At 52.0% G+C, this 20,990-nt stretch overlaps 1 protein-coding gene across 1 annotated transcript in view; it reads left to right on the forward strand.

Moving 5' to 3' along the window:
- Positions 1-238: 238 nt before the first annotated feature.
- The window catches only part of LOC149430713 (uncharacterized), a gene marked incomplete at its 3' end in the record, with an annotated part of 55,634 nt that continues 34,882 nt past the window's right edge, over positions 239-20,990 (forward strand). Inside the window, exon 1 of the mRNA XM_089666066.1 lies at positions 239-808. Coding sequence (XP_089522192.1) covers positions 740-808 — 69 coding nt within the window. The remainder of the gene's footprint in view (positions 809-20,990) is intronic.

Raw genomic sequence — 20,990 nt, forward strand, 5'->3', positions numbered from 1 at the left:
CAGGGAATCGTTACACAGTTGCGCCTTGTTTCTCTCTATATTTGTAAGTTGAACTTATTTCCCCTGATGACAATGTGCAGCCTGCTCCCCGCCCCTCCCCGGGCAGAACAGGAAAGGAGGGGGAGGGCCCGAACGTCATCTCGCTACACAACGCCTGGCCCAGCTTGCTATCACTTTCCCTTTAAATAAAGGGCCGGCCTCCTGAAACTGACACACTTTTCCCCGGGCCAGCCAATGAGAGCGCGGCGCCGAGGCCCTCTGTTTGTTACAAGTTGCAGACAGAGAGGCAGTGTGTGTGAATGTGTGTGCTAGGAGGGTGCATGAGTGAGAGGCAATGGAGACTTCCACCCCACTCCCAGGACAACCCAAAGCCAAGAACTGAGCACCAAGGTGGGGGGGTGATGTCAGCCGGGGGGCACCGAAACACAAAACCCAGTCCCGTCCGGTGCTGCTGCACGCCTTCTCCCAGAACCTGAAAAACCCGGCAACTTTTTTTTTCTTTTTTGCTTATTTTTTCTTATTTTAGAGAATTTTTCTATTCGGAATCGGAAAAGCCAACGTGCCTACAGAAAAATAAATACGACCAAAAAACCAACAAATCCCCCCAAAATGAAATGGCTGTGGAGGTTGTAGAGCCTGCAGAATTGTTCCTTCTTCTCGGTGTGTGGAAGCGTGTGTGAATGCGTGTGTGAATGAGAGTTTAACCCCTTCCTCGCCCTCCTCCTCCGGGATCTGTACAATGCTGAAGGTCTTAACCAAGAAGTTACGGAACCAAAGCCTGAGCGAGATCCAGCCCTACCAACTCAAGGTAACCACCAAAATTAACAATTTTACAAAAAAAAAAAAAAGTTTTTGCTCATGAAGGTTGGGGGGAGCAGAAGGTTGGAAGTCTGTGGGGTCCGCTGTGTTCTATAGGGTGGCCAAGGCTATAATTAGCCCGCTGCGTGCGCTGCATTATTCATTCTGAGATCGAATACCTGGTGGGGTGTTCAGGGCGTTGGGTGAGGATAGCCGGTGGCTGAGGACCAGGAAGGCCTTGCTTTGGCTGCTTTGCTTATCTGTTTGTAATCTTCCAGGCTGTTGGAGGACTGAGTAGGCCTCTCCAGGACCCACTGAGCACTTTTCTCTGGAACGTTGACCCACGCCGGTCCCAATTCAAGTGCAATAGAGTGCGACGCAGAGCTGGAAGGGGCTCCTGCACTGTGCAGGATGGTGGGCTTCGCTCATACTGGACTTGAATTAAAATTCCTTTATGAGAAATAATTTTTTTTTTTAAAAAAGCTAAAAAACAGGATAGAACTGAAAAACAATAAATAAAATATTCTAATATAATATATACTGTATACAGGGCTTAGGTGCAGGTACTTCCCACTTCTGAGTCACCCCTTGTCTCTGGCCCAGCTCCAAGTACATCCCTTGTCTCCACCCCCTACCCACCTCCGAGTATATCCGTTGTCTCCACCCCCTACCCACTTCCGAGTACATCCCTTGTCTCCACCCCCTACCCACCTCCGAGTACATCCCTTGTCTCCACCCCCTACCCACCTCCGAGTACATCCCTTGTCTCCACCCTCTACCCACCTCTGAGTACATCCCTTGTCTCCACCCCCTACCCACCTCTGAGTACATCCCTTGTCTCCACCCCCTACCCACCTCTGAGTACATCCCTTGTCTCCACCCTCTACCCACCTCCGAGTACATCCCTTGTCTCCACCCCCTACCCACCTCCGAGTACATCCCTTGTCTCCACCCCCTACCCACCTCCGAGTACATCCGTTGTCTCCACCCCCTACCCACCTCCGAGTACATGCCTTGTCTCCACCCCCTACCCACCTCTGAGTACATCCGTTGTCTCCATCCCCTACCCACCTCCAAGGATATCCGTTGTCTCCACCCCCTACCCACCTCCGAATACATGCCTTGTCTCCACCCCCTACCCACCTTCGAGTACATCCCTTGTCTCCACCCCCTACCCACCTCTGAGTACATCCCTTGTCTCCACCCCCTACCTACCTCTGAGTACATCCGTTGTCTCCACCCCCTATCACCTCTGAGTACATCCCTTGTCTCCACCCCCTACCCACCTCTGAGTACATCCCTTGTCTCCACCCCCTACCTACCTCTGAGTACATCCCTTGTCTCCACCCCCTACCCACCTCTGAGTACATCCCTTGTCTCCACCCCCTACCAACCTCCGAGTACATCCGTTGTCTCCATCCCCTACCCACCTCCAAGGATATCCGTTGTCTCCACCCCCTACCCACCTTCGAGTACATCCGTTGTCTCCACCCCCTACCCACCTCCGAGTACATCCGTTGTCTCCACCCCCTACCCACCTCCGAGTACATCCGTTGTCTCCACCCCCTACCCACCTCCGAATACATGCCATGTCTCCACCCCCTACCTGCGTCTGAGTCCATCTCTTTTCTCCACCTCCGCATACATGCCTTTTCTCCACCCCCTACCTACCTCCGAGTCCATCCCTTTTCTCCACCTCCGAGTCCATCCCTTTTCTCCACCCCCTACCCACCTCCAAGTACATCTGTTGTCTCCACCCCCTACCCACCTCTGAATACATGCCTTGTCTCCACCCCCTACCTACCTCCAAGTCCATCCCTTTTCTCCACCTCCGAGTACATCCCTTATCTCCACTCCCTACCCACCTCCAAGTACATCTGTTGTCTCCACCCCCTACCCACCTCCAAGTACATCTGTTGTCCCCACCCTCTACCCACCTCCGAGTACATCCTTGTCTCCACCCCCTACCTACCTCCAAGTACATCCTGTGTCTCCACCCCTTACCCACCTGAGTACATTCTTTGTCCCCACCCCCTACCCACCTTTGAGTACATCCCTTGTCTCCACCCCCTACTTACCTCGGAGAACATTCCTTGTCTCCACCTCCGAGTACATCCCTTGTCTCCACCCTCTACCCACCACCGCGTATATCCATTCTCTCCACCCCCTTCCAGTACCACCCCTTTTTAAAGAATGCAGAATCAAGTATAATTCTGTAGTGACAAGTCATTTCTATGGAATATGTTAATGATAGCAGGAAAAGTAACAAAATAGATCCCTCTTCCCCAGCAACAATAGATCCCCCTAGTAACAATAGACACCAATAGACCTCCAGCAACAAGAGATTCAACACAGAAACAGTAGACCCCTCCCCCCAGCAACAATAGATCTCCCAGTAACATTAGACCCTCGCAACAAAATACCCCCAGCGACAAGCGATCCAACCCAACAATAGACTCCCATCAGCAACAATCGATCTCCCAGCATCAGTATACCCTCAAGCAGCCAGTAGCCATAGACCCCTCCCTTAACATTAGATTCCTCCCAGCAACAATTGACCCCCCTCCTCCCCCAGCAATATAAGAATTCCACAGCAACAATATACCCCCCACCAGAAAAATAGACCCCCACAACAACATATCCCCCACTTGACAGAAACAATAGATCCTCCAGCTCACCCCTTGCCAATACATACATTCCGTACTGAAGGCGTCGCTGAAAAACGCACATGATTTTAAATGGTGTCCCAGTCTTAGTTGGTCGGGTTCACCTGAATCCAATGATTTGCATGGCTGCGCTGTGAGAGGAAGAAACCGTATAACAAGCCAATCAGTTCATGAGACTTAAAAGAAACATGCTGATTGGAGGAGAGAGCAAAGAGACAGAGAGATGAGCTTGACACTGTGCTGTTTCTCCTTTCACCGTCCAGTCACCAGTTGGGGCCTGGTCCGGGATAACCTGGGCTCAGAGGAAGTGGTTTGACTGATGCTGGTCGTCAGACTGAGGACAGCCAGTGACAGAAAACAAGCAGCGTAAGTGCCTGAATGTGACCTGAGATCCGCCTCCTGCGTTCCCCTGTAGAGCATGGCTGCGGTGTGAGAGGAGGAAACCATATAAGAAGCCAATCAGTTCATGGACTTACAAGAAGTATGCTAATTGGAGGAGAGAGCAGAGAGATGAGCTCATCACTGAACTGCTTCTCCTTTCACTGTCCAGTCACCGGTTGGGGGCTGGTCCGGGATAACCTGGGCTCAGAGGAAGTGGTTTGATGCTGGTCGTCAGACTGAGGACAGCCAGTGGCAGAAAACAAGCAGCCTAAGTGCCTGAATGTGACCTGAGATCCGCCTCCTGCAGTCCCCTGTAGAGCATGGCTGCGGTGTGAGAGGAAAACCATATACGAAGCCAATCAGTTCATGGACTTACAAGAAACATGCTGATTGGAGGAGAGAGCAAAGAGACAGAGAGATGAGCTTGACACTGCTGTTTCTCCTTTCACCGTCCAGTCACCGGTTGGGAGCTGGTCCGGGATAACCTGGGCTCAGAGGAAGTGGTTTGATGCTGGTTGTCATACTGAGGACAGCCAGTGGCAGAAAACAAGCAGCGTAAGTGCCTGAATGTGACCTGAGATCCGCCTCCTGCAGTCCCCTGTAGAGCATGGCTGTGGTGTGAGAGGAGGAAACCATATAAGAAGCCAATCAGTTCATGGACTTACAAGAAACATGCTGATTGGAGGAGAGAGCAAAGAGACAGAGAGATGAGCTCGACGCTGTGCTGTTTTTCCCTTCACCATCCAGTCACCGGTTGGGGGCTGGTCCGGAATAACCTGGGCTCAGAGGAAGTGGTTTGATTGAAGCTGGTCGTCAGACTGAGGACAGCCAGTGGCAGAAAATAAGCAGTGCGGGGGGGGGGGGGGAGATCTTCATTAGAGGTGAATAATAATACATTTGAATGCATTTAATGAACAGAAAAAAAAATCTGCATTTCTGATAGGCTCCTGCAACCTTTAGACCTGCAGTTAAAGTAGCTCATGCACCTTTTTTTTGTGCGTTTTTATTTTAACAGACGGTTATTTTGCGTGACAAACGCACATCCTTTTCGCTGCTGTGTGGAGTGCCATTAAAATGAATGGCCGCGCGAGCAACAACGCTTTTTGCGGGTTATGTAACCGCGAGCAAACTTGCACGCTCTCACACGCATTCATGGGACGCTAAAGGGTGAATGTGGCCCGCAGCCCCCCTGTACACGCCGGGTGCGACTTGTCATGCAACTTGACAGATGAAAAGGGGTAAAACTTTATTATTTTTGTCCCATGGGGGGAGATTTCTCTTCAGTCCTTAATGCAGGCCATAGACGGGTTGCAAATTGGCCGTTTAAAAAAAAATCGGTCGTTCGATCGGCCAACGTTACCACCAACAGTAAAAAAAATCGACCAATTTTCGTCCCATCTATGGCCGGCAGTTAACCCCATAATTACTTCTGTTCCTTGCAGAGACGGGAGAAATACATAAGAATCAGAAGAAGAAGAAGAATTCCAGGCCGCTGTTATATTTTATATGAAAAGTCGCGGTTGCAACAAATGTATCCATTTGTATCCAAATGGATACATTTCAGATACAGATGTTTTTATTTGGATACATTGTTGCAACCGCAAGACTTTTCATATAAAATATAATAGCGAACCGGAATTCTTCTTCTTGCAGGTCTCGGCTCATGCGCAGATTTTTTATCGGTAAAGCGATTGGCCGATTTGTCCATCATTGCCGGAAAAATCGTCTGATCGTCAAAATCGGCCGCAAATTTTCCAACATGACCAATAAAAAAAAATGCGCATAAAGCCCGAAAAACAGCCAACCAATTAACCCACTAATCAGCCGATTTTCGACCCGTCTCTGGGCGGCATTAGCCACTCGTTCACACCGGGTGCAACTTGTCATGCAAAGTCGCACCTTAATTACCGCTACGGAACTGTTCAAATCGGTGCGACGTGAGTGGCAGCGACTTTGAAAATAGGTTCCTGCGCTACTTTTGTGTGATTTTCGTGTGCGACTCGCATTGACATCTGTGTAGGAAGTCGCACAGAAGTCGGCAAGCCGCACATGAAGATGCACCGATCGGCAGCTTTCAAATAGCGCGACTTCAAAGCCGCACCCGAGGTGAAATTCAATTTGTTGGCTTCAGAAAGCCACGCCCTCTGCGCAGCCGTCCATTATAAGTGCACACTTCATGGAAGCGATTTTCATGTGCGATTCGCATTGACATCTGTGTAGGAAGTCGCACAGATGTTAGAAAGCCACACTGATTGGTGGCTTCGAAATTGCGCTGAAGTACCGCAGCTTCAAAGCCGCACCTGGGGTGAGCCGGCGCCTGATCCCAGTCCTGTAGATGACAACAGGAAGTGAGAGGAAATCAGAAGATCCCTTTTACACCCCAGTCACATCGACTTTGAAATCGTGCGACTTACGGTGAACATGCCTGATGAAGGGGTCCTGGGGGGGTCACATGCCTGATGAAGGGGTCCTGGGGGGGTCACATGCCTGATGAAGCGGTCCTGGGGGGGGGTCACATGCCTGATGAAGGGGTCCTGGGGGGGTCACATGCCTGATGAAGGGGTCCTGGGGGGGTCACATGCCTGATGAAGGGGTCCTGGGGGGGTCACATGCCTAATGAAGGGGTCCTGCGGGGGTCACATGCCTCATGAAGGGGTCCTGCGGGGGTCACATGCCTGATGAAGGGGTCCTGGGGGGTCACAAGCCTGATAAAGAGGTCCTGATGAAGGGGTCACATGCCTGATGAAGGGGTCCTAGGGGGTCACATGCCTGATGAAGGGGTCCTGATGAAGGGGTCACATGCCTGATAAAGGGGTCCTGGGGGGTCACATGCCTGATGAAGGGGTCCTGGGGGGTCACATGCCTGATGAAGGGGCCCTGATGACGGGGTCACATGCCTGATGAAGGGGTCCTGGGGGGTCACTTGCCTGATGAAGGGGTCCTGATGAAGGGGTCACATGCCTGATGAAGGGGTCCTGGGAGGTCACATGCCTGATGAAGGGGTCCTGGGGGGTCACTTGCCTGATGAAGGGGTCCTGATGAAGGGGTCACATGCCTGATGAAGGGGTCCTGGGAGGTCACATGCCTGATGAAGGGGTCCTGGGGGGTCACTTGCCTGATGAAGGGGTCCTGATGAAGGGGTCACATGCCTGATGAAGGGGTCCTGGGGGGTGACATGCCTGATGAAGGGGTCCTGGGGGGTTACTTGCCTGATGAAGGGGTCCTGAGGGGTCACATGCCTGATGAAAGGGTCCTGATGAAGGGGTCCTGGGGGGGGTGTCACATGCCTGATGAAGGGGTCCTGGGGGGGTGACATGCCTGATGAAGGGGTCCTGGGGGGTGACATGCCTGATGAAGGGGTCCTGGGGGGTCACATGCCTGATGAAGAGGTCCTGAGGGGTCACATGCCTGATGAAAGGGTCCTGATGAAGGGGTCCTGGGGGGGGGTGTCACATGCCTGATGAAGGGGTCCTGGGGGGGTCACATGCCTGATGAAGGGGTTCTGGGGGGTCACATGCCTGATGAAGGGGTCCTGGGGGGTCACATGCCTGATGAAGAGGTCCTGAGGGGTCACATGCCTGATGAAAGGGTCCTGATGAAGGGGTCCTGGGGGGGGGTGTCACATGCCTGATGAAGGGGTCCTGGGGGGGTCACATGCCTGATGAAGGGGTTCTGGGGGGTCACATGCCTGATGAAGGGGTCCTGGGGGGTCACATGCCTGATGAAGGGGTCCTGATGAAGGGGTCACATGCCTGATGAAGGGGTCACATGCCTGATGAAGGGGTCCTGGGGGGGTCACATGCCTGATGAAGGGGTCCTGGGGGGTCACATGCCTGATGAACGAAACGTTGCCTTGCTGTAACCATGTGATCGTTCACCTTTGGACCCGTATTGGTGATCCTCGGTGTGCTGGTGACATCCTCCCTTACAGTGAAGTCGAACGATTTCAAAGTTGCGATTTGCAAGACATCAGTCTATGCGAGTCGCACCAAATGCAGCGCTTGGACTGCTTTAGAAATCTGTGCGACTCCAACCAAGTCAGAACCGCACCGATGTGACCGCTCTAATTGCAGACAATAGGGTGCGACCTGCATGCAAATCACATCCCACTTTGTATCCAGCATGTCCGGGGACTTATACAGGCCATACAAGGTTCGAATTCCGAATGATTTTTCGTCTGAAAATCAAACGATTTTGATGGCGCCATCAATGATTTTAAAAATCGGCCGACCGAGTCATAAAGTTCCCCCCATATAACAGGCGACACTTCCTTCCAGGTCGCGGCTCGTGGCGCAGATTCTTTTCGGAAAAACGATCGTACGATTTGACCATCATGGAGTCAAAAATCGGTCGTTGTTCACGAATTTTCCAACATTCCCGATCACCGAAAAGAGGAGGAACCAGGGGCGGACTGACCATTTGGAAACTGGGGCACTGCCTGAGGGCCCGGAGTCAGTAGGGGGCCCCATGAGATGCCCCTGGTACCTTTTTCATAGGCTTTTTTGAGTTTGGGCAAGGACACAGGGGCCCCATGATCCCCTATTGCCCGGGGGCCCCATGAGTTGTCAGTCCGCCCCTGGAAGGAAACAGGAAAATCGTCCGGTGCCATTGACCCCACTAACAGAGCGAAAATCAGCCGATTATTCTTAGGTCTGATTTCGGTTGAAAAATCAGTCGATTGTCGACCCATGTATGGCCGGCCTTGGGCCCCGTTCTCATTGGGCGATCTGGAATAACAGGCAAAATCGCCGCGATGCTGCCTGCGATTCCAATTCACCGCACAAGGTGCATTTAGGTGGCATTATTTTAAAGGGCATCCAAAACGAGGTGCGATTCTGCCACGATTGTCGCATGGCAATTGCAACGAAACGCGCGAAAAAAAAGTCGCCTAAAAAGGATCAGGAACTTCTTTTGGGCAGCAAACACACATAGGGCAGCCGTCAGTGCGACACACAAATGCGTATAATCTGCACTTTCAGAATCGCAAGCAGGAACGCATGTCCCCGCACCGGGATATCTGGGCTGTTATTGGTCTCGTTCACACTAGAATGCGGTGTGGGAGGGGCGTGTTCCTGCGCATCTTCCTGCACCGCATTCCGATCGCAACGCCCTTGTGATCGGCTGCAGGGTCAAAGTTAACAACATCACGAATATCGGTCGCAGACGCATTACGTGTTGGCCGCACTGGGCGCACCAAGCCGCACTGGTACAAAGTGCCAAGCGATGCTGCTGTGCGTTAGAAAAAAAAAAAGTAGCACATGCACTACTAATAGTGCGCTGTGGTGCGATTTCACCCCATTCAAATGAATGGGCTTGAAATCACGCCGCATCAACCTGCATATGAATCGCACAGGAACGCACGCATCAACCCGCACAGGAACGTGCGCATCAACCCGCTTATGAATCGCACAGGACGCACGCATCAACCCGCACAGGAACGTGCGCATCAACCCGCTTATGAATCGCACAGGACGCACGCATCAACCCGCACAGGAACGCGCGCATCAACCCGCATATGAATCGCACAGGAACGCACGCATCAGCCCGCATATGAATCGCACAGGAACGCACGCATCAACCCGCATATGAATCGCACAGGAACGCACGCATCAACCCACACAGGAACGTGCGCATCAACCCGCTTATGAATCGCACAGGACGCATGCATCAACCCGCACAGGAACGCACGCATCAACCCGCATATGAATCGCACAGGAACGCACGCATCAACCCGCATATGAATCGCACAGGACGCACGCATCAACCCGCATATGAATCGCACAGGAACGCACGCATCAACCCACACAGGAACGCACGCATCAACCCGCATATGAATCGCACAGGACGCACGCATCAACCCGCATATGAATTGCACAGGACGCACGCATCAACCCGCATATGAATCGCACAGGAACGCACGCATCAACCCACACAGGAACGCACGCATCAACCCGCATATGAATCGCACAGGAACGCACGCATCAACCCACACAGGAACGCACGCATCAACCCGCATATGAATCGCACAGGACGCACGCATCAACCTGCACAGGAACGCACGCATCAACCCGCATATGAATCGCACAGGAACGCACGCATCAACCCGCATATGAATCGCACAGGAACGCACGCATCAACCCGCATATGAATCGCACAGGAACGCACGCTTCAACCCGCATATCAATTGCACAGGAACGCACGCATCAACCCGCATATGAATCGCACAGGAATGCACGCATCAACCTGCACAGGAACGCACAGCACGTGTCCCCACTGGAAGATTTTCCCTCTCTGTTTTGGGACGACCCCACATTTGCAATTTTTTTTTTAATTATTATAAAATATATATATATATGTGTGTGTGTGTATATATATATAATTTCCCTGAGGGGGTCGCAGATCACAATACAAACTTGATAGGGGGTCTAGCCCCTCCCTCTAATCCAAACTAATAAACCCCCCCCCCCCCCCGTTCTGCCTGTAGTTACACTTTAATCCCCTCCTGCGATTCGGTCGCGGTGCTGCGGGAGACGCGTTGCTGATCGCAGTGAATGTAGCGAGCGGTTCGGTTACATAACCAGTTTTACGGTTCGTGTTTAATGACACTTTAACAACAGGACTGCCATGTGACTGCGGTCGCCTTCGGGCCAAGTTATCTCCAGCCACGCCCATAATTACCCCGCCCACTGCATGCATTCATGGCCACGCCCACTTTTATTGCATTGTGCTGCGTATTGTCCCATAATGACTTACGATTGTTTCATTCCGTGTGACAGCGATCTGTTCCCTCACCTTGCAGGAGAGATCACGGCGATACGGAGAATCTGGGCGGAGCCGCGCTCTGTAAGGCTTGCGCTGGGATTGGGTGATATAAATTGTACAATACGGGAGCCACGGAGCGCTCACATGCTTTCCGTGCGTTACCCTGCGAGTGAGAAACTTGCAAAACACCCACCGTGCCCATTATCAGGGGTTCCCACCATCCCTGTGCCGAGTTCCTGGGTCTGTACGCCCGCTGTGCCCATTATGAGGGGTTCCCACCATCCCTGTGCTGAGTTCCCGGGTCTGTACCCCCGCTGTGCCCATTATGAGGGGTTCCCACCATCCCTGTGTGAGTTCCTGGGTCTGTACCCCCGCTGTGCCCATTATGAGGGGTTCCCACCATCCCTGTGCTGAGCTCCTGGGTCTGTACGCCCGCCGTGCCCATTATCAGGGGTTCCCACCATCCCTGTGCCGAGTTCCTGGGTCTGTATGCCCGCCGTGTCCATTATGAGGGGTTCCCACCATCCCTGTGTGAGTTCCTGGGTCTGTACCCCCGCTGTGCCCATTATGAGGGGTTCCCACCATCCCTGTGCTGAGCTCCTGGGTCTGTATGCCCGCTGTGCCCATTATGAGGGGTCCCACCATCCCTGCCATGTTTTATGTTGGAACACACACAGATGGTCAGACATGACACATGGGGATCTCACTGTTGGGGTGTCCATGTAATAAGAAGAAAAGGGATGGCTCCACCCACCAGACTCCTCCTATTATTTTTTATGGTCTGACTCTTTAATTATTTATTTTTTTCAGTTAGTTTTATTTGACACAAAATCATTGTTGGCTGCAGGAGACGGATGAGATCTGAGTTTGTGGAACGTTTTGTGTTGCAAAATATCTCGTCTGCGACTGGAGCCCCAGAAGTAACAGTGGATGGTAGTAATAATCTGCAGCAGCGGGGGAGGGGAGTGTCGGTGTGAAGGGGGGAGACGTTTCTTCTTTATGTACTCCGTATATAGTGAACAGGAGGCAGACTACTGACCCCCCCAGAGAGTACACTACTGACCCCCCCAGAGAGTACACTACTGACCCCCCCAGAGAGTACACTACTGACCCCCCCAGAGAGTACACTACTGACCCCCCACAGGTGGAAAACTACTGACCCCCCCAGAGAGTACACTACTGACCCCCCCACAGGTGGAAAACTACTGACCCCCCCAGAGAGTACACTACTGACCCCCCACAGGTGGAATACTACTGACCCCCCCACAGGTGGAATACTACTGACCCCCAATGTGAGACAGGAACTGACCCCCCCCAGAGAGTACACTACTGACCCCCCCACAGGTGGAATACTACTGACCCCCCCAATGTGAGGATAGAACTGACCCCCCGCAGGGGCATACTACTGACCCCCTCAATGTGAGGATAGAACTGACCCCCCCCCTGCAGGGGGGATACTACTGACCCCCCAATGTGAGGATAGAACTGACCCCCCCCCCCCAGAGAGTACACTACTGACCCCCCCAATGTGAGACAGGAACTGACCCCCCCAGAGAGTACACTACTGACCCCCCCACAGGTGGAATACTACTGACCCCCCCCAATGTGAGGATAAAACTGACCCCCTGCAGGGGGCATACTACTGACCCCCCCAATGTAAGGATAAAACTGACCCCCTGCAGGGGGCATACTACTGACCCCCCAATGTGAGGATACTACTAACCCTCCAATGTGAGGATAGAACTGACCCCCCGCAGGGGGGATACTACTGACCCCCCCAGAGAGTACACTACTGACCCCCCCCCACAGGTGGATTACTACTGACCCCCCCACAGGGAGGATACTTGCCCCCCAATGTGAGGATAGAACTGACCCCCCCAGACAGTACACTGCTGACCCCCCCCCCACAGGTGGAATACTACTGACCCCCCAATGTGAGGATATAACTGACCCCCTCAGAGAGTACACTACTGACCCCCCCCCACAGGTGGATTACTACTGACCCCCCCCCCACAGGGAGGATACTACTGGCCCCCCAATGTGAGGATAGAACTGAACCCCCTCCCCCAGAGAGTACACTACTGACCCCCCACAGGTGGAATACTACTGACCCCCCCAATGTGAGGATAGAACTAACCCCTCAGAGAGTACACTACTGACCCCCCCACAGGTGGAATACTACTGACCCCCCAATGTGAGGATAGAACTGACCCCCCCAGAGAGTACACTACTGACCCCCCCACAGGTGGAATACTACTGGCACCCCAATGTGAGGATAGAATTGACCCCTCTACAGGTAGTATACTATTGACACCCCACAGGGAGGGTACTGCTGACTAACCCCCCCCCCCCCCCAACAGAGTATTATACTGATCCCCCCACAGGTGGAATACTACTGACCCCCCCCCCCACAGGTGGAATACTACTGACCCCCCTCCCTACAGGGAGGATACTACTGACCCCACCACAGGTGGGATACAACTTACACCCCAATATGAGGATACAACTGACCCCCCCACAGAGTATAGTACTGATTCCCCCACAGGTGAAATACTACTGACCCCCCGCACAGGGAGGATAGTACTGACCCCCCCTCCACAGGTGGGATACTACTGACCCTCCACAGGTGGGATACTACTGATCCCCCCAATGTGAGGATACGACTGACCCATCCCCCCCCCCCACAGGTGAGATACTACTGACCCCCCGCACAGGGAGGATAGTACTGACCCCCCCCCTCCACAGGTGGGATACTACTGATCCCCCAATGTGAGGATACGACTGACCCATACCCCCCCCCCTTGCAGGTGGGATACTACTGAACCCCCACAGGCTGAATAGTACTAGATAGCTGACACTGTAAAGGGAGGAAAGTCTGGCCAGATTACATGACCACTGTGATTGGCTGTCAGTGGTCACATGACGAAGGTCCCACTGGCGCTGGATCATTAGTAGAGACGGGATTAATCTGCGATAATTGGGTTGCTGTGCTGGGAGTGCGCAGTCGGCCCCTACTGATGCGTCCGTGCGTCATGTGGGCATTAAAGCCCGCCCTCTTGTGCAGCCGCACCTATGCATTATGCGGGGTCTTTAAAGAGGCAAAACATGGGAATTTTTTGCGTGCGTTGCAGAAACGCACTAAATCTGAGTTTTTTTTTCTCGTTTTGCCCCGCCATCCCCTTCCCATATAACTGAAGCCCGGCATGCAGATGGCTCCGGCGTAGAAGGTCATCTCATGGTGGACCAGGTTGTAGGACATTGGCCGTAGGTTGGCGAGTCCGGAGCCACAATGGGTGTGTAGAACAGACTTCCATTGTACTCGGCTGCGATTTTGTGACCCTGCGACCCATGACGACATGCGGGGAATGTGCAGGACACCAGAGGCCTGTGAATTCCACACACACTGGGGGCCATTCATGACTTCAGCTCCGCAATCAGCCTGACTTAGCAGCTGCTTATAATATTATTTGCTCTTCGGAAATTCATTCGGGGTCATCTCAAGGGACCTCTGTGAGGGAAACGCTGAGGAGACTTCACAGCAGAACTTCCCTTCCTCTTCTCCAACATCTGTCTATAGAAAGCAGAAATAATTGGCTACTGACCATAAAGGCGCCGTGAACGTCAAAGTACAAATGAAGGGTCCCGGGTGACATGCTATCCAAACACCAGATCTGGTTACTTTGTGCTGCACAAGCCTCCAAAGCTTTGCTTCTCCTGATGGAGTCCAATCCTCCTTCATCGGTGTATCACGCGCTTCCCCTCCCTGGCACTGCAGCTCACAGCGGGAGAAAAGCAAGTCCAGTCCAGAAAGCGGGACTAGGTGTGCGGGACTAGGTGTTCAAGTTGCTGATGACCAACCCCCTGCCCCGCCCCCTGCAACATCTTCACATCCCACTGTAGTTCAATCAGGCACCACCTACTCAAGAGCGGCACCACCTACATTCAGGAGCAGAGCAGCATTGTTGCCACCCCAACAGAGGAAGCCGCATTAGGTGCACTTCACTGGCAGCTCAACAGGTATTTGTGGGACTCTAAAGTGTATCTAAAGCTAAAACATTCTTTTTAGTTTTGAATGTTTTGAGTATAGAAGGATTAGAACCCTCGTTCAGGTTTTGCTATGTTTAGGTCACCTACTGATCTCCAAGTAGGAAAAGAGCACTATCCAGCATCAGCAACAGGTCCCAACCAGGTCACCTGCAGATCTTGGAGGAGGACTGGAGCACTATCCAGCATCAGCAACAGGTCCCAACCAGGTCACCTGCAGATCTTGGAGGAGGACTGGAGCACTATCCAGCATCAGCAACAGGTCCCAACCAGGTCACCTGCAGATCTTGGAGGAGGACTGGAGCACTATCCAGCATCAGCAACAGGTCCCAACCAGGTCAACTGCAGATCTTGGAGGAGGACTGGAGCACTATCCAGCATCGGCAACAGGTCCCAACCAAGTCACCTGCAGATCTTGGAGGAGGACTGGAGCACTATCCAGCATCAGCAACAGGTCCCAACCAGGTCACCTGCAGATCTTGGAGGAGGACTGGAGCACTATCCAGCATCAGCAACAGGTCCCAAACAGGTCAACTGCAGATCTTGGAGGAGGACTGGAGCACTATCCAGTATCGGCCACAGGTCTCAACCAGGTCACCTGCAGATCTTGGAGGAGGACTGGAGCACTATCCAGTATCGGCCACAGGTCTCAACCAGGTCACCTGCAGATATTGGAGGAGGACTGGAGCACTAGCCAGCATCAGCAACAGGTCCCAACCAGGTCACCTACTGATCTTGGAGGAGGACTGGAGCACTATTCAGCATCAGCAACAGGTCTCAACCAGGTCACCTGCTGATCTTGGAGGAGGACAGGAGCACTAGCCAGTATCGGCCACAGGTCCCAACCAGGTCACCTGCAGATCTTGGAGGAGGACTGGAGCACTATCCAGTATCGGCCACAGGTCTCAACCAGGTCACCTGCAGATCTTGGAGGACTGGAGCACTATCCAGTATGAGCCACAGGTCCCAACCAGGTCACCTACTGATCTTGGAGGAGGACTGGAGCACTATTCAGCATCGGCCACAGGTCCAAACCAGGTCATCTACTGATCTCAGTGGAGGACTAGAGCATTATCCAACATCGGCCACAAGTCCCAACCAGGACACCTGCTGATCTTGGAGGAGGATTGGAGCACCATACAGAGTAGGCCACAGGACCCAACCAGGTCCCTTGCTAACCTTGTTGGGAGACCAGAGCACCATTCCAAACCAGGTCACTCATTGTTATCTGAGTAGGAACAGAGCCCCAACCAGCATAGGCTACACATCTAAACCTGACTACCTGCTGATCTTGGAGGAGGACGGGTGCACTATCCAGCATTGGCCACAGGTCTCAACCAGGTTACCTGCTGACCTTGGAGGAAGACTTGAGCACTATCCAGCATCGATCACAGGTCCAAACCAGGTCATCAACTGATCTCAGTGGAGGACCAGAGCACTATCCAGCATCAGCAACAGGTTGCAACCAGATCACCTGCTGACCTTGGAAGAGGACTGGAGAACCATACAGCATAGGCCACAGATCCGGACCAGGTCACCTGCTGATCTTGGAGGAGAACTGGAGCACTATCCAGCATCGATCACAGGTCCAAACCAGGTTGTCTACTGATCTCAGAGGACCAGAGCACTATCCAACATCGGCCACAGATCCCAACCAGGACACCTATTGATCTTAAAGGAGGACTGGAGCACTATCCAGCATCAGCCACAGGTACCAACCAGGTCACCTGCTTATCTTGGAGGAAGGTTGGAGCCCCATCCAGCATAGGCCACAGGTCCTATCCAGGTCACCCACCGATCTCAGAGTAGGGCAAGAGCACCATCCAGTATTGGCCACAGGTCCCAACCAGGTCACCCACTGATCTCAGAGTAGGACAAGAGCACCATCCAGTATTGGCCACAGGTCCCAACCAGGATACCGGTTGATCTTGGAGGTGGATTGGAGCTCCCTGCAGCATAGGCCACAAGTCCCAACCAGGTCCCTTGCTAATCTTAAGGGCTCTGAGGAAGAGGAAAGTCCTTGAAATGTGTTAGCCTGTTGGAAGTTCAGGGATCCCATTGCGGATAGACACGAAGTGCGGATTGGACAGAGCTGTTCTTTCATGATGTGCCTTTTGACATTATTGTCGTTTGTGAGTACAATACCTACTGTTATCGCTTTAACAAATGTTCTTTAAGGTACTACACTAGGCCGGTGCGCCCTGTTTGTTTTCTTTCTATCCAGTACATGTGGACTTCCCTGGTCCTCTGACGGCAGCAAGGAGTGCACATTTCAGGACATCCACGATGTGGTCATAACCTCTATTGTGTCCATCCCCAAGTGCAGGAGTATTTGGGCCCCTTGCTAATCTTGTTGGGAGACCAGAGCATCATTCAGAATGGGCCACAGGTTCCAAACCATGTCACTCATTGTTCTCTGTGTAGGAACAGAGCCCCATCCAGCATAGGCTACAGGTCTAAACCTGATCACCTGCTGATCTTGGAGGAGGACTGAAGCACTATCCAGCATCGACCACAGGTACCAACCAGGTCACCTGCTGATCTTGGAGGAGGACTGAAGCACTATCCAGCATCGGCCACAGGTCCAAACCAGGTCATCTACGGATCTCAATGGCGGACCAGAGCACTATCCAGCATCAGCAACAGATTGCAACCAGATACCTATTGATCTTGGAGGAGGAATGGAGCGCCATACATCTAGGTCACAGGTCCCGAACAGGTCACCTGCTGATCTTGGAGGAGGACTGGAGCACCATACAGCATGGGTAACCGAACCCAACCAGGTCACACACTGATCTCAGAGTGGGAACAGAGCACCATCCAGCACAGGCCCCAACCAGGTGACCTGTTGAACTTGGAGGATTGGAGCACTGCCCAACCTGGCATAAGCCTTGGCTCATGATCCAGTAATCTGAGGCTCATAAAAGGAGCAGGGGGGCTATACTTTATTTAAATGACATGTAAGGTAGGCTGTGTCCCCAGGTCAGTTAATGTAATGTTAGACTGGGGAATGTGGCCCCCTTAGGTGTAGTATGACCGGTTGTACTCTTCCTTCCTCGCTTTCTGTCTTTTGTTGTATTTACATCTTGGTAACAAGAAGATGGAAACCGTGTCGTCAGCGTTCGTAAAATGCCTCGAAGCTCCATTGCTCACCATTCTCGGTGTCAGTTCTCCATCAAAACCATGACTTAAAGCAGCGGTCCCCAAATGTTTCAGTACGAGGGCCACATGGTATATTCTACAAATAATCACAGGCTGGAAAAAAAATCCGTTTTACAAATGAATGAATCAAATTTTAAATAACAAAGTTTATTGGTGATCGGTGTGATGTGACTTAGAACACTTAAGTTGAGTCCAGCCTTACATTGGCGAGTCCCCCCCCCCTTACATAGGGGTCTCCCCCAACTTATGTGAGAATTGGCATTGGGGTTCCCATCATGTAGGGTTACCATTAGGTTCCTCCCTTTAGGTGAGTGTCCCCAACAGGGTCTTCCCTTACATAAGGGTCTCCATCAGGGAGAGCCCCCCCTTACATTGGCGAGTCCACCCCCCCCCTTACATAGGGGTCTCCCCCAACTTATGTGAGAATTTGGCATTGGGGTTCCCATCATGTAGGGTTACCATTAGGTTCCTCCCTTTAGGTGAGTCCCCAACAGGGTCTTCCCTTACATAAGGCTCTCCATCAGGGAGAGTCCCCCCCTTACATTGGCAAGTCCACCCCCCCCCCCTTACATAGGGGTCCCCCCCGACTTATATGAGAATTTGGCATTGGGGTTCCCATCAGGTAGGGTTACCATTAGGTTCCTCCCTTTTAGGTGAGAGTCCCAAACAGGGTCTTCCCTTACATAAGGCTCTCCATCAGGGAGAGTCCGCCCTTACACTGGTGAGTCCACCCCCCTTACATAGGGTCTCCCCCAACTTATGAGAATTTGGCATTGGGGTTCTCATCATTTAGGGTTACCATTAAGTTCCTCCCTTTAGGTGAGAGTCCCCAACAGGGTCTTCCCTTACATAAGGGTCTCCATCAGGGAGAGTCCCCTCTTACGTAAAGGTTCTGATCAGGGTTCCCTGTTAAGCGAGGGTCCCCATCAAGATCTCACTTTACATAAGGGTCCTCATCACGGAGGGTCCCCCCTTCTTAGAGGGTCCCCATTAGCTGCACTGGAGAGTAGAGGAGACATTGGGGACCTAATAGACCCTCCATGTCTCCATAAAGAGTACCTGTCACTTGCTCATGTTATTACATAGGGGGCTTGTTGGCCATCTTGTGACAGCAATAAAAAAATAAAGTGTAAACAAATTATATAAAATAATAATAATAAATGTCAATTCCAGCCACCGCACACAATGCAGTTCAATCTTTTCAAGCTTCCGAACATTCCCCTCGGAAGGTCTTAATAATAATAATAATAATAATAATAATGGCTCTTTTATTGTAAAGACCTTCCGAGGGGAATGTTTGGAAGCTTGAAAAGATTGAACTGCATTGTGTGCGGTGGCTGGAATTGACATTTATTATTATTATTATTATTATACAGGATGTATATAGTGCCAACAGTTTGCTCAGCATTGTCTGAAGAATTAATTTGAGTTGAAAACTTCATAAGCGAAATTCTCCTCAAACACAGCTTGTGAGAGTAGAATGATAAATGGGTTTTCACTCCGGATTTATTGTCCAGCCCGGGGTTCTCCTTTAAGGGACTGATTGGCTGGAAGGTTGGGATATGAAAGGTGAGGAGTCATCTGAGCTCTCCTGTGTGATTCGATTTTGACTTTCCTCACCAATGCTGATTGGCTGTTGGAGGGAAGGCTAGATCGGCGTCAGTCCCCAGGACAGAATGTGTACATCTGATCAATCATTGATTTTCAAGCTGGAGTTCCAGAAGCCATGGCTGAGGCCTGACGTCAACCCTCGGACTTAAAGGATTTATCCTCCGTGTAAGAAAATATGGCTCCTTCTCTGATCCCCCTCTAGGGTCTGGTCTGCAGCGAGGTGCCGCCACCAATCCCTACCTGGGATCAGGAGCAAAATGTAATTGGTTTGTCTTAGTTGCAGCATGGAGTTAGGATAATCATGTTACTGAATGTTTACTGAAGGTCTGCCACATCGCCGAGAATATTCACTAGAGAGCGATGACATCACCGAGAATGCAACCTATCCATTCACTAGAGAGCGGTGACATCACCGAGAATGCAACCTATCCATTCACTAGAGAGCGGTGACATCACCGAGAATGCAGCCTATCCATTCACTAGAGAGCGGTGACATCACCGAGAATGCAGCCTATCTATTCACTAGAGAGCGATGACATGACTGAGAATGCAGCCTATCCATTCACTAGAGAGCGGTGACATCACCGAGAATGCAGCCTATCCATTCACTAGAGAGCGATGACATGACTGAGAATGCAGCCTATCCATTCACTAGAGAGCGATGACATGACTGAGAATGCAGCCTATCCATTCACTAGAGAGCGATGACATCACCGAGAATGCAGCCTATCCATTCACTATAGAGCGATGACATCACCAAGAATGCGGCCTATCCATTCACTAGAGAGCGGTGACATCACTGAGAATGCAGCCTATCCATTCACTAGAGAGCGGTGACATGACTGAGAATGCAGCCTATTCATTCACTAGAGAGCGATGACATGACTGAGAATGCAGCCTATCCATTCACTAGAGAGCGATGACATCACCGAGAATACGGCCTATCCATTCACTAGAGAGCGATGACATCACCGAGATTGCAGCCTATCCATTCACTATAGAGCGATGACATCACCGAGAATGCGGCCTATCCATTCACTAGAGAGCGGTGACATCACCGAGAATGCAGCCTATCCATTCACTATAGAGCGGTGACATCACCGAGAATGCAGCCTATCCGTTCACTAGAGAGCGATGACATCACCGAGAACGCAGCCTATCCATTCACTAGAGAGCGGTGACATCACCGAGAACGCAGCCTATCCGTTCACTAGAGAGCGGTGACATCACCGAGAACGCAGCCTATCCGTTCACTAGAGTGCGGTGACATCACCGAGAACGCAGCCTATCCGTTCACTAGAGAGCGATGACATCACCGAGAACGCAGCCTATCCGTTCACTAGAGAGCGGTGACATCACCGAGAACGCAGCCTATCCGTTCACTATAGAGCGGTGACATCACCGAGAATGCAGCCTATCCATTCACTAGAGAGCGGTGACATCACCGAGAATGCGGCCTATCCGTTCACTAGAGAGCGATGACATCACCGAGAACGCGGCCTATCCATTCACTAGAGAGCGGTGACATCACCGAGAACGCGGCCTATCCGTTCACTAGAGAGCGGT

This window comes from Staurois parvus, unplaced genomic scaffold, assembly GCF_062004578.1.
Source record: "Staurois parvus isolate SC_StPar_1 unplaced genomic scaffold, SC_StPar_1.0 ptg002505l, whole genome shotgun sequence".
Taxonomy (NCBI): Eukaryota; Metazoa; Chordata; class Amphibia; order Anura; family Ranidae; genus Staurois; species Staurois parvus.